At 39.0% G+C, this 15,161-nt stretch overlaps 1 protein-coding gene across 1 annotated transcript; it reads left to right on the top strand.

Annotated features, from left to right (window-relative positions):
* Window positions 1-1,125: 1,125 nt before the first annotated feature.
* On the top strand, window positions 1,126-15,060 carry LOC135257961 (uncharacterized). The gene is made up of 3 exons (XM_064341172.1): window positions 1,126-1,150; window positions 1,375-1,530; window positions 14,165-15,060. The coding sequence occupies exons 1-3, from the start codon at window positions 1,126-1,128 to the stop codon at window positions 15,058-15,060; spliced, it is 1,077 nt and encodes a 358-aa protein (XP_064197242.1).
* Window positions 15,061-15,161: the final 101 nt, after the last annotated feature.

The following is a 15,161-nucleotide window of genomic DNA, read 5'->3' as shown; positions in this document are numbered from 1 at the left end:
CTGCACATGCTCCAGTTGTGTTATCAAGATGTGCGCAGCATTCCAGAATCGGCCACTCACCTCCAACCCACTCGATGCTCTCAGCGTGAGGTCGGATATCGTCTCACAAAAATCACGCGGCCCATTTGCCATCGCCCGTTATTTGTCACCCTTAATAAGTGTTTACCGTGAGCTCAAAGAGGAAATTGAGTGAAAGTGGCTGAAAATGTGACATCAAGTGTGAAGATTCAGAATAGAGAGTTGGCTTGAGCACAGCAAGTCAAAACATTGGCCCACATGTCTTAAACAATAGAGGCGTCATTGTAATATTAAATCTGTCATGTATTAATAGTAACGCTTAGCCGCAAGTTTAAATCTCCTTTAAGGTTTTGTAATGATTCCTTTATTGGATATATTAGTGAGATTTTAGTTTAGTGGAACCTTTGTATTTTTCATCACTGCTTGGAGTCTTTTTGCATGTTTTAAATTTGAACAGTTTTTATCGCTGCACGTATTGTGGTCCAATAATATTTCAACACTGTCATTGACTTTTCCTTCTTTACAATTATTCAATTTTGTCATTTACGTAAAAATAATGTAAAGTGATTGGTATTGATGTACTCAGGTTATTTTTCCTGTGACACAAATGCTGTTGTTAAGTGTACAATATGCACTTCTGAATGCGCTAATGGTCACAGTAACAATACTATCACATCGTACATTGCATATTACATCAGTGAGCATTAAACCCAGTGAGTGCATAATTATGACATGCAGACAGCATAATGTAAATAAAGCATACAAACACACTGAAATTCAGCAGCAAGATGAGCACATTTTCAAGTATTCAGTGTTTGCTGTTCTGTTTGATAGTTGGAGTTTATTGAATTATTGTGAATTATTGATTATTTCTGGATGCCTACAGGTGCAAATTAAGTGAAGTATGTTTTCCGACATCATGTTTCATGCTTTCAGCAAAAAGAAATACTTCAGATGCATGGTAGTATATAGCACATTAAATATTATATGGCAAATAAAATATGTAAATATTCAACACATTAGTGCATAGCACATGCTTTAGCATGACGCTTTATAGTTATTGGTTTTCTCATGGCTTCACAATGGATTAGACAGATTCCCTTTGAGATGGAGCTGAACGTGTCCTCTGTCGGTAAGCTTGTTGAATGGGTCCTGCCCCATTAGTGGAGCATTAAAACAGCCCTGCTCCTCCTGTCCTTGAGAGCAAGGGGCAGCCGGAAGTGGCACCCTCAATGCATCTGCCGCACAGACACAATGCATTTAAAAACAGGGAAATATTAGGATCGCAACCCAACACCGCAATAAAAGATCTCCCCTTTTTTTCCCGGGCTCTCTTTTGTGGACTTTGCATCAAAGCGGAGAGGAACAAAAGACCAGCGATGGCTGACAAAGACAAGAATGGGTGGCATGCAGAGCCATCTGTTTTGGAAGACACCCAGATCTTGTGTATGGCCATACTTCTGCTATCCCACAAGCCCCGGTTCCAGGAGTACTCTACCTCCCATTCACACAGTGAGCCATATACTGCCCATCTCCTGGCTGGTGAATTTTTTTTTTTTTTTTTTGCAATTAAGTAATTTATTCCTTTCTTCGCCCCCCTTTTTTTATAATGAATCCAAGCCACAAACAAGCCCCAGTTGCTTCTATTCAAGGCTAGTGATTGCATCTGGCAGTAATTGCTGGGAAGGTTGAAGTGGGAATGGGATGGAAGCACATTGTTTTGGGGGTAATAGGTGAAGACCTGCCTCTCTTGACCTGTAATACATTAGTGTCAGCGAACATTTGGCAGCCCTCAAATGATTAGCAATGAAGATGAATTGAGCAAAAAAAGAGGTAGAAATCTGCCTCATCTGAAACACTGGAGCTGCATAAATTTGCATGCTGATCAGTCATCCTTTTGTCTGCGTCCCTAATTATTATGACACATTATGTCTTCATCATGCAAGATTCAGATCTGTCTTGTTCAGAATTCACGTCGGGAAAATGCTTATTGATTCTACATGGAAGTGGTTTTTGTTGCCGCTGAATTTTTATGTCTGCTTTAATTGAGGACAAATTTGATCGCCTTTGACTGTCACTCTCCAGGCGAGTTTAAAATCATCTTTATTTGCTCTTGTTGACAAACACACAGGTAACCTCCGTATGTCCTGGTTGCCATGGAAAAATGCTGCGATCCTTTTTTTTCCAGTTCCCCCTCAATAACAAATGATGCTGGCAGGGGCTTCCGGCCAACGCTGCGGAGAGGTAAAGTTCCAGGAGGCGATGGGCGCCCGCAATAAAATCAGTTATCTTGTCTGAGTGATTGTGCATTATGTAGCCATCTGCAAGTCCGTCTTCGTGAAGCCTTAATAACATATTTTGGATAAATGTGTTCTGAAATACTCACAGATTGGTCCATTTACAGATATGGAAGAATAAATCTCCAGATTAGAGATTAACGCGAGTGCCAGCTCTCTGCCCGTCTGCTACAAGGCCAGCGCGCTTATGCATCTGCCTCAGACTGGCACAGTAAGTAGATTGTAGTAGCCGAAGACAAAAGGTTGCAAGGTTTACTCTAAATAAGTCCTCAAAGGGATTTCTGACCCTTACTGGTTGGTGGGTGCAGATGCAGCTTTAGGCCTGAAGCCCTGCACACGGACTCCAGAAAAAAAGCCCCCCCTGTTAAAGAGCAGATCAGAGCAGCGTTTAAGCACAACAACTGTTCTGTTTTGTGTTTTACATATTTGGAATGGTACCGTGTGAAGACTACATAAATGTGTGCCAAACCCCATAATGTTCGCCTGATGATAATCTATGGAGCATTTCAAGCCTAAGCACTTATTATTAAGGACTAATTCCCATTTTACATAGGTGTAAGTAATCAGCAGCATAATTAAAATGTAAATAAATGAATAGTTTTTTTTTTGAGAGTGGTTTCAATCATTAGCCTGTTAACTTAAGCTCGCTGGCAAATGACAAATGGGAAATTTATATATATATATATATATATATATATATATATATATATATAGGAAACAGATTGTTTTAAGATTTCTTACATGTATTCTTTCATCCGTATTAGCTCATTTCCTGGAGGCCATAATGTCTGTTGGTTTTTGCTGTATATCAGCACTCAAGTTCTTAATTTAAGTCATTGATTGGCTAAAACGTCCATGCACCTTGTTTCCAAGATCTAAGTCAGCTGCTGATTTAAAGGCAATCAGATGAACGTCCATGAGTGGTCTGGGAGTTTGAGGTCCTTGTCTCCATGACACAGGAATAATGGGGTGCGGAGAAAAGGATTTGACAGTTTCAACAAGTTTCTCCTTACCTCTCCCCTGTTGCTGCTCAACTATAGTGAATGAAGGTGCATCACGCTTCAGCCCCTGGAGTTCACCTGCAGATGGAGTGGGGCATCATTGGGAGGGCTCACAGACCAAAGCACAGACCCTTCTCCTGCCACTGACATAAAAACAGAGCAGACACAACAGCAAACAGCTCAAACTGTCAGCCACCAGCTCAGAACCTCCAGGCTTAGGAGGCCACACATAAGCTTCCCATGGAAATTTGGAACAATAATCTTGGAGAGCAGCTACTTGGCCCACCAGTGGTGGGCAACCAGCTGCTGGTGGACTCTGTGAATGAAGATTTTAAAATGAATATAAAAGGAGGAGAGACAATCAGAAATCATGGGTCTTTTATGGAGCGTCCAAACGTTTGGTGGAATTCCTGTTGGGTGCATGCTTTTGGCTTTATTTTTTTGTAGAAGCATTGACTAAAGCCAATTGCTCCAACCCCCAGGCAGGAATCTAGAATGATTCTTAGCATATTTAAATACAAGTTTTTGTCATTAGTGTTTTAGGTTCTAAGTTGTCATCCCTCTAGGCCGAAACTACTTTTGTGTTTGCAACAAAACAATGAATTTAACTGAATTAGCATAAGTCTAGTGAGACTCTGCATTGTGTCCTTTACAACAAAATTAATGTCTTCCTCAGCAAAGAAATCCTTTGAAAAGAAAATCACTTATGAACTGCAGAATAATATAAAATTTGCAGGCTGAAATATAAAAACCCAGTTATGTCTGTTCAAACATAATTTTTAATTCCCCATTTTCAAAAATACAGATCAGGAGGTTGTTTTGGGGATTTCAGTGCAGTTGGGGAAAAAAACACAGTCACACCAAGAATGCAGTTTTCATCTCAACAGTTTAACATCTTCCAGCATGTAAGAAATTTGAAGTGAAGACACATTGTGAATGGCTGTGCATACTGGCCACACAATGCTATTATTAATCCTGCCACATTGTACAGTTGTGCCTAAAACCTGTATTAATAACCCCTGATTTTACAAATATTATCATTTGCATTTTTACTTTTCTACAGCAAATTTGAATATCATGAGAGCAATGCAGGGTCTGACAGCATGGATGTCTTGAACATTAACATTAATGTCTCAATATTTCGTTTCACTCAACAGCTGAACAGGTATTTTTTTCACTTAATTCTTATATCTGCAAAAACACATGTATACGCAATTGCATTTACTACATAAAGGACAAAATAATATTAAATTGAATATAGTTTAAAAATCTCATTTGTAAAGAGAAATTTTGACTTTGAGAGCATAGCTTTTAGACTTTGACATTTTTCTGCAGTTACACTGCTGCACCTACCTTCAACAGAATAGTCATTTGGCCTGGATGGATTTCACATTTTTAAACTGAAATATTTAAATATTTCTACTAAAAAAACTGCATAAATGAACAAATGTGAATGAAAGCATTATATGAATAAATAGATGACATCACATATGCAGATGCGATCACTAAATAAAGTGGCTGACTGACAACATAAAAAAAGATTTACAAATTTTAATTAGCAATCTACCTAGTTAATACAACATTATTGAGGCATCTCTTGGGGGAAATTGGGGAAAAACAGCTCCTTTGTTTGGAATAGAGGTGATACAATATCTTCTTAAAGTACATAATACAGGTTCATAATTTATGTTAGCTTTCAAGGTAAATAGCTAAGGCATCAGTAAGTAAATGCATGGCTTTGATAGTATCTTGTGTTTTTCCTAATTGTTGTATATTTTTAAAATTCAATTCACATCAGTGATTATAAGATGAAACTGCTCAAGGTCTGTGCAGTTTGTCAATTGATATGCCAATCATCACACTTTAATCACCGCTCAATCTTGTTTTATATCTTGGACTAGTTTTGAATTGGTGTTTCTGGCTATAAGACACTGAAAAGGTATACTTGTATTTATATGGGCCCCTCTTCAAAGACCTTTTCGGTTAGCAGCACCATTGATGTGGACTGTGGTATAAAATGAAGCAAAATGCAAGATTGTGCTATCAAGTGGGGCCTCCAAAGTATGGACATGATGACTCATGTCACCTGGTTGGTGCTTTGTAGACAATGAGCCAAAATTAATTACAGGAAACTTGGCAGAACACTAACAAGCCCACAGTGCTACCTGGTCTTGTTAATTACAGGTGATAAGTGTATTGGGCTCAATTTGCATTTTCCTTGCAATAGAATCATTATCCCTACATTCTCTCCGTGACCAAGATACCTGTTTAAATCTCAATGTCGATTTGGTGCAAAAAGAGATCTGTTTGAGGAAAAAAGTACAAAATTACATAACAGAATGACTGGATTATTTGGCTGCCATATGGTTTAATAATGTCAAAGTATCAGTATAAGATGATTTAGTGTTTATTTTACGTGCACAGTTACTCTATCTATCACTCCAGCTCCCTGCATTCCCATCTGGACTCTTACACTGCTCCAGTTCCAGTGTGTTAACTCAGAGGGGAAAAAAAGCTCAAACTCACAGAAAGATTAACTGAGGCCTGCTCATTTGTGCAATGCCAGGGTTCGGTCATGTAAGGCTGTTCGGCACCTGAACAGTAAGACTGCAGTTATCTGGACCACTGGAGGACAAATGTGTTGAAATCCCAGATCGTTGTCTGTCCACAGTTGTTTACTGTCCAATAGGTACTTCTTTTTTTCTACTTCAAAAACCTAGCATGCTCTCAGAGGGCCTGCATAGCGACCGCTCTTGTTAAGAGGGTCGTGCCGCGTTTGCGTTCTGGGAAACGTGCTTTATTTGATTACTCTCTTCACTGCCTTCATTTGCCCATGTGGCTCATGTTGTTCCCACATTAACGTTTTGAAGTGTGTGGATTCAACGGCCTTCTAATGTACATATTCATCGCATGATTATGACAATAATAATGCCTCAACAGACACTGAATTATCCTCAGTAGCCAATGTGATTCAGAGGGAAATCACCACAGAATATTGAAAACAAATACTTTAATTTTTTAATACAGTAATCTCTTAGCTGTTGAATTTCTTATACTATATTCAATTTGGGTCTTCCAAAAGTGAGCAACATTTTTTTTTTTTTTTTAAAGAAACCCTTATCGTATAAATCTTGTTCTTATACCGTACATTTCAAAGAAACAAGACATTAAAAGCCTTCCGATGAAAATGGAAACCCCCAAGTGGTAGGCTATTTACACTAAAGGGGGAAACTAAAAAGGTAGAGAAAGTTTCAATGGAGGTTGGAGTATAATTGAGATGAATGTTTAAATGATCCTTTTAACAAAAAACTGTTATGCTACAACAGTACAATCACTTCTTTAACCTCTAGAGATAATCAACATGCAACAAAATTAATTGGATCACATGATATTACATTGATCTAGACTTTTAAAAAAGCCTTTTAAATGCTACAGTATCTGAGAAGTGCTAAAGGTTTTTTTTATAACTTTTACAAAGGCTAAGTGATCTATCGCTCTCCTTAATTATAATAATTTCCCCCTTCTGCTCCGTTAGGATGTATGTACTTGAGGCTGTAACTAATCACAAATCTGAACTGGAATCTCATGAAAGTGTTTTAGAAATTGTTTAATGTTTTAGAGTTTTCGGTATTCATTTCATACTGTGTGGAAAAATTCCTTACATGGTAAGTACGTTTGATTTAATCTCAAATTGAGGAGAAAAACAATAATAAATTAAAATCCATCATAGGGTTCAGTTATTTCTCTCATCTCCTGGGATTTTGGCAAACAGCTCATGCAGAAGTACAATAACATGTCGGGCTGTTAAATGTGACAAACTCTGAGGTGCACAGACCCAGACTTCCTACATGGAGCATTAAGAGGTATGGATGCAGAGAAACTCCATTAACAATATGCTAAACTGCATGAGTCCATCAATAATACTGTGGTCCACAAAGATAGCTTGAAAGGCTCTAAAGGCACTTACAGCAAATGCCTTTGCTGAGACCTTAGCTTTTACATTTTGACATATAATAGTTCTCTGCAGTTATATTATTGCATCTACCTTCAACAAAAATGTTTGCACTTACAGTTGTTATTACTGTTATTACAATTACTGTTATTAAATTACAGTTATTTACTCACACACACACTTTTCCAATGATAGTGTGCTGTGTTGAAATAGAAATGACAGCATTGTTGTATGGACTAAGACCTATTTATGGTTATTAATTTTTATTAAATATTTTTTATCTATGTATTTATTGTATATGGTACATGGCACTCATTGATGTCCAGATACACACAGTGCAGTACATTAAAAGTTTTTTTGTGTGGGCTGTGCAGTCCTTCCCTCTGGTTTGTGCTTCAAATTATGTCGATTCCCACCTGCTTCACGGGGTTAATACATTTATGGAAATAAAATGTATTTTTCATATTTGCATGGGCACTTGTTCTAGACAACTCTACAATTATATTAAAAAATATTCAGAGTTTCAGATGTACTTTCTGTGCAGAAAGATGTAGAACATTATCACTTTGTGTAAATGGTCAATTCAAAAGACAGATTTATTTTGTCTAGGAACTGAAAGCTTGACGATGCTCATATTCAACACAGCTTTAGAGATTAAATTTACTTGCCCCCAAAAATATTGCCATTTGCTTTTTTCTATTGTAATCACTGATGTTGAGTATTCATACCCAACATGGTATGTTAAATGTATTGTTCCATAGCATTTGCTTCTGTGGCAACAGCACATGTTTAAATATAACTAAGTATTGCAATATACTTCCTGTGGCATAGAGGGCTCTATTGATGCACTACAAAGTTTGACTCAATACTTGTTTTTTTCAGTCTATTCAATTCTTTGTCAAAATGCAACACAATTCAAAGTGATTTAATATACTATCAGATTTAATATGTCCTACTAATGTAGTGTGCAGCTCTGATACAGTGCATTCAAATCTTACATTTTCTCTCTTCTTAGATCACTTGTTTGCAATCCATAGCAATTTTTACAGATTAATAAGAAAGTATTGATTTAACACTTAACACTTTCTGTGTAGCTATAGAGATTTTTTGTAGCTTTGGCTACTGACACTACCCAAGTCGGTCCTGTGGCAACCCGTGCTGTGCGAACATGCACATGTAGTCTGGTAGAATGTATTGTGGGTAGCCCGAAAGGATGCCTTAGCAGCTGTAGGCAGACGCAGGCTGCACAGCTGCATGGGACAGGAAGAGGGAGTTAATGAGCGGTCAACGCCGCAAAGCCTACAGGAAGATCCGGAGCTGTGTGTGCCGTTTCGCCGGACTCTCCCAAAGAGCACCAAAAAGGTCAGAAGTGTGTCCTGATCCTGACCATGTGACAGGGGAAAAAGTGAGACAATGACTGCCCCTCAAAGCCCACCCCTCCCTTCTCCTCCTTCCTTTTCCTATTTCCCAAATGAGCTTAACTGTCAAATGTCTGGGCATCATAAATCAGGTCCAGAATTAACAAAATATTGAAAGAAGACATAGGCCAAGCATTGACCGTCATAAATGTCAGCGCTTCCTGCCCACATCAAGACAATTTAACCCACGTCAGGAACAGAGAACACCTGCACAACATTTACCAGCTAGTTTCAGCAAATTTGTATTGGTGTATTGTGTGTGCAAACGACCTAAAAGCCTTGTTACTGTTCTTGACAGGCATAAGAATCATAATAGTGGGAATAAGTACCTTTTATTCCTTTGGTTTTTTTTTTTTTTTGTCTCCACACACAATATTTTTACAGAAAAAAATGAGTAAAACATGTTTCCTATCAGGAGCTCTGAAAATTGATTCATTTCAGGCCATAACTGGCATATCATTTTCATTATCTCCAATCTGCAAGAATGCTGTATTAACACTAATGCAAACTCAGGTAAGGTAATTGGCACTAATGGATGTGAAGTGCGTCAAAATTGGATGTTATTAAAGCCGTCAACACATTCTCTGGATAGTTCAAATTGTATGGCTATGCAGGGAGAGAGAAAAAAAGCATATATGTATTCCTAAAAACACAAGGCATCGTTGAGAAAGGGAGTCCGCTCAGGCAAATTGAGGTCACCCATGCAAGGAACTTACAGCAACAAATAACCTGTAATAAGGTGCTTTATCCTAGTACTAATCTATGTGTTTTAAGGCAATTTAATGTGTCTTTTTGCACAGGACAGGGTACTGATGATGGCATAGCATGCAGGTTGTGTACCACCATTAGTGACTTACCAGGTCCTATTAACCGTGACAATAAGTAGTAAATTGCAGACAATAATGGAAAAGGATAATGGGTACTACTGAGTGCCAGAGGTACTTTCTGAAAATGAGTTGAAGCGGTAAAGAAGGGGGGGGGGGGAGTGTAACTTCAACATGAGAGAAAACATCTTTTGGCTGCCTTTACTTCTGAAGACTGTTTGGTAAGTTACCTATGACATTGTTTCAATTAGTCACGTAGGCACCAATTATCTTTAAAGCATTGAGGTGGTTCTGTTTGTTCCCTGGCTAATGTCTGGTCAGCATCAGAGATTATAAAATTGTCTTACATTTTCTTGAGTAAAACTGAGATCTCTAGGCCTGTTAGTTGCATACTTAGGGCCACTTTATTAGGTGCAGTACACCTATCGAGTACCAGGTAGGACCCTCTTTTGGCTCCAGCCTGAATTCTTCATGGCTTGGATTCCACAAGGTACTAGAAAAATTCCTTTTGAACCACGCTGACTCCATAGCATCTTGCAGTTCCTGCAGATTTTTCAGCCACACATTCAGGCTGCGAACCTCCCATTACGCCTGATCCTAACTGTGCTCTGTTGGATTGAGATTGAGGGACTGTGCAGGCCATTGGAGTAAACTGTCCTTGGAGCCAGCTTAGGATGATGCATGCTTTGTGGCATGGTGCATTATCCTGCTGGAAGTATCCATTTGAATAAGCTCAGCAACAATGCTTAGGTATGCTGTGGCATTGAAATGATGCTAAATTGGTATTAAGAGGCCTAATAGGTGCCAAAAAAACTTTCTGAACACTGTTACACCACCAACATCCTGCACTGTTCATACAAGGCAGGATGGATCCATGGATTCATGCTGTCTCTGCCAAATTCTGGCCCAGTCATCTGCATGTCACAGCAGATTCATCAGACCAGATGACAGTCTTACAATCTTAAACGGTCCAGTTTTGGTGATTACGTACCCACTGTAGCCTCATCTTCCTGTTGTCTTCCAGTGCAGACTTCTGTTGTCCTAGCCCATTTGCTTCAACGTTTGATGCGTTGACATTCAGAGATGCCCTTCTGCACACCACTGTTGTAGACAGCTGTTATTTGAGCATTTGTGGCCTTATCTACATTATCTGAACTAACTCTAGAGACTGTAGTGTGTGTAAATCAAAGGAGGGCAGCTGTTTCTGAGATGCTGGAACTACCAAATATGGCACCAACAATCAGACTGTACCATGGTCAAAGTTACTTAGATCATGCATTTTTCCCATTCTAAAGTTAAGTCGAACAACGACTAAAGCTCTTCATGTCTGCATGCTTTATATAGTGAGTTGGAGCCACATGATTTGCTGTTTTGAGGAGCAGGCTATTTGCGTTAATGAGCTAATAAAGTGCCCACTGATTGAATTCTTTTGCTATGGGTCATTCAGCAGGGTAATGGGTTAGTCACAGACTTGTATTTTTGTTATTGGTTTTGCTTACTTTGGGTATGCTTCCTGTAGTCTTAATATTGTCTGAGGTCATCTCTGAGTGTTAGTTGGTTTTATACCTGGTCTCTGAATTGGTCTTATGCATGGTAAAATTTTGATATTCTGCCTGCAATCTAATCTGCATCTGCTTTCATACCAGATGCTGCAGTAACAACAATTTTATATTTTACAGTTATGATTTTCACAATGGTATTTCAAAGTAAAACATGTTACTCACCATGACTGCCCATAATGTCAAAAATGAGTGCATTTGTTGCAATGCATACTTTAGATTTTATGAAGTTTATACTTGTGTGCTACTTCAAAGGAATCACATCAGTGGTTTATGAGAACATGTCATTTGCTAGAGATGTCATCCAATAGGAGCTGTTGATCAGTGCTTTTTCTTGCAAAAACAAAAAAATTATATTATACTAATACAATTGCTCAGGGAAAAAATAATTTAACAAATAACAATTATTCACACCCTGATATAAAACTTTGCAAGACAGTTGATAGAAATTGTAAACAATACTGGACCCAGGATGGAGCCTTGAGGGACCTGTTTCATAATTTCCAAAAAGGGGGGCCTACTGTATGTTCTTCTACATAAACACAGAGTTTGATTAGTTCATTGGAAAACCAGTTGGATTCTGCAGACCCAAAGCCATTGTCCTGTAATCTTTAATTTAGTTTACCGTAACTGCATTAAAGGCCTTAGAAAGGTCAATAAATAGGGCCACACAGTATCATTTGTTATCAAGGGCTTGGACAATGTAATTTAGTAATTGTACTATGACTAAACATGAAAACAGACTGTATTATGTATATTATAATCATATTAGGATTTTGCTTTGTATATTATTATCATATAAGATCTGAGTATTTACCAAGGATCCCACAAGTTTCACAAGAATCGAAATTTCATGACAAGGATGGTAATTATTGAAGTTGGAAGGGTCACCACCTTTTAACAGAGGGTCCCCATAGGCTGCTTTTGAATCATTGGGGACAGTTTAACATGCAGGGAGCAAGATTCTGCAGTTAGATATCCAGACAGCTAAAGGAGACTTGGGAATAAAGATCAGGATCAGGCGGTTTTCTAGGATCAATGTTTCTGTTAGATGTCACACGTTAGATGAAATACAACTAAAACCAAAAGACCCACTTCCAGCAGAAGGCAGTGAGACTTCAGGCCGAGTGATGCCTGATGATACTTTATTTTGATCAGCAGATATAAAATTCTTGTTAAAATATTGATCGGTAGAAGGATGATGCATCATGTCTAAACTAAAGAACTAAATAAAATGATGCAGCTGAAGACTCAGGATAAAAGTATGTTTCCTTTCTACACCAAAATATCTAATTCTTTTAAAAGACTAAATAATTTATCCTGCATTACCCACCCCATTTTTAAAATCAATACCTGTGCTGTGACTTTTGGTATATTCTGAATATTTTAGGTAATACAGTTATTACAGCTATGGTTTCAAAATTACATATATTTATTTTTATAATATTCTTATATTATAGTTCATTTTTTTAATGACGTAGTTTCAGTTATAACATTATGGATTATTAATATACAGCATAACTTATAATATAAATTATGGATTTATGTATTTATTTGATAATTACTTCAGAGCAATTGCCATGTTCTGGAAAACTACATTTCCTAGTATCTCTCATTATTGTTTCAAGAGTGTTTCTGGACAGTATGAAGGGAAACAGTTGACAGTTGTTGCACTCATTTTGCATTGTTTTATTTTTTGATTGTTGGTTTGGTGTTTTTTATTTATTTATTTATTTATTTATTGTCTGTATGTAGTATACTGACCTGAACAAAATGAATTTCCCTTGTGGACTATAAAGAACATCATTTCATTTCATCATTTCATTTCATTTCATTTGGTTTGTATAAGATAGTTACTTGAATTAAAAGGTAATACATTTCTAAGTATTTCAGTTTTAGTTCATCAATATTTACCTTTTTTTACTCGTGGTAATTACCCAATTATGTGCTGTTCTTACTACATATCTACCTGGTAAATATCTCGTACTTTGCAGACTGTAAGAGAAAGCATTGCCAGATTCAGAAGCCTGAGAACAGCAATTGGCATGGCAATAGAAAAATACATATACATATTCACCCAGACACATGACACAGTTCTTGTGTAGCCTAGACCTTTGAATGGGAATCCAGGTAACTCAGTTAATCCTTCAAAGATCCTTTCTGAAGGAAATCTCGTGAGGAGTCCCAAGGACTGGGAAGCCATCCCATTCCCTCCTTCCCAGAGCAGGAATAGAATAGCAGAGGAGAAGACAGACTGCTGGTTCCAGGTTTCCCAGCTTACTGCGTGTGTACCACATGGAACTAGAAGTGTATCCATTTCCTAAGACCAGCATGGCTAGAAAAGGCCTGTAAATGCAGGTTGTGGAAAGAAAGTCCCAGCATGCCACTGTGCTGTCTTTGTCACACCATTGTAGATTTGTTCATATATTTGTTTGTCTGAAATGGCTGTGCCCCTATTTCATGTCAGTAATATCAAATTTCCAAAATGCTTTGCATGTGTTGATAAATCCCAGATGATCGTAAATAGTGAGCTATTACGGAAGTTTGCATGTGCTTTAAAATTAACAAGAAATGCCCCACATTGCTATATTTGGTCACCTGTACAAAATCTGCTTTGAAAAATGTGTACCAAAAGAAAGAAAAGAAAAATAACTATTTTAACTAAGGTGTCAGTGATTAAATGCAGTTAGTAGAGATGCATACCAACTGATTCAGATACCAAAACTTTTTTACAGGAAAAATATTCTGATATATTGAGCTCTATCTACAACGCAGCCCGTAAGTATTTGGACAATGGCACAAATTTTGTTTTGGCTTGGTACTCCAGCACATTGGATTAGAAATTAATTAAATTAATTGTGAATATTAGGTTAAAGTGCAGACACCTCCAATTTGAGGGTATTTACGTCCACATCAGTTGAACCTTGTAGGAATTACAGTCCTTCTTATACATACTTCCCCCATTTTAGGGCACCAAATATACTTACCAAGCTAAGTATTTTCTTGAGAAATAGAAGCATTTCTGCTGTCATACATCAGCATAATCCTCTGATCATCCATTGTATGTGAGGTTAAGTGAAGTGACCCTGAGGTAGAAGGAAGTGGCTCTGAGGCAGATGGAAGCAGCTCTGAGGCAGAAGGAAGTGGCTCTGAGGCAGACAGAAGCGGCTCTGAGGTAGAAGGAAGTGGCTCTGAGGCAGAGGGAAGTGGCTCTGAGGCAGACAGAAGCAGCTCTGAGGCAGACAGAAGTGGCTCTGAAGCAGAAGAAAGTGGCTCTGAGGTAGAAGGAAGTGGCTCTGAGGCAGAGGGAAGTGGCTCTGAGGCAGACAGAAGTGGCTTTGAAGCAGAAGAAAGTGGCTCTGAGGTAGAAGGAAGTGGCTCTGAGGCAGAGGGAAGTGGCTCTGAGGCAGAGGGAAGCGGCTCTGAGGCAGAGGGAAGTGGCTCTGAGGCAGACAGAAGTGGCTTTGAAGCAGAAGAAAGTGGCTCTGAGGTAGAAGGAAGTGGCTCTGAGGTAGAAGGAAGTGGCTCTGAGGCAGACAGAAGTGGCTCTGAGGCAGAGGGAAGTGGCTCTGAGGCAGACGGAAGTGGCTCTGAGGCAGAGGGAAGCAGCTCTGAGGCAGACAGAAGTGGCTCTGAGGCAGAGGGAAGTGGCTCTGAGGCAGACAGAAGTGGCTCTGAGGCAGACAGAAGTGGCTCTGAGGCAGACAGAAGTGGCTCTGAGGCAGAGGGAAGCAGCTCTGAGGCAGGCAGAAGTGGCCCTGAGGCAGACAGAAGCTCTGAGACAGAGAGAAGTGGCTCTGAGGCAGACAGAAGTGGCTCTGAGGCAGAGAGAAGCGGCTCTGAGGCAGACAGAAGCGGCTCTGAGGCAGACAGAAGTGGCTCTGAGGCAGACAGAAGCTCTGAGGTAGAAGGAAGCGGCTCTGAGGCAGACAGAAGCTCTGAGGCACTTCCTTTCCAACAGGAGGATGAAGCAGATGGCCCAAGGACTTGAGCTGCAAACATCCAGTTACAAGCTGTCCCCTGGCTCCCTACCACAGATGGTCTTCCTCAGGTCAGGTGGCAGTGGGGAGCATAGGTACAGCACAGTGCATC

The sequence above is a fragment of the Anguilla rostrata genome, chromosome 6 (assembly GCF_018555375.3).
Source record: "Anguilla rostrata isolate EN2019 chromosome 6, ASM1855537v3, whole genome shotgun sequence".
NCBI lineage: Eukaryota > Metazoa > Chordata > Actinopteri > Anguilliformes > Anguillidae > Anguilla > Anguilla rostrata.
This window is presented reverse-complemented; position numbering and strand designations above follow the sequence as displayed.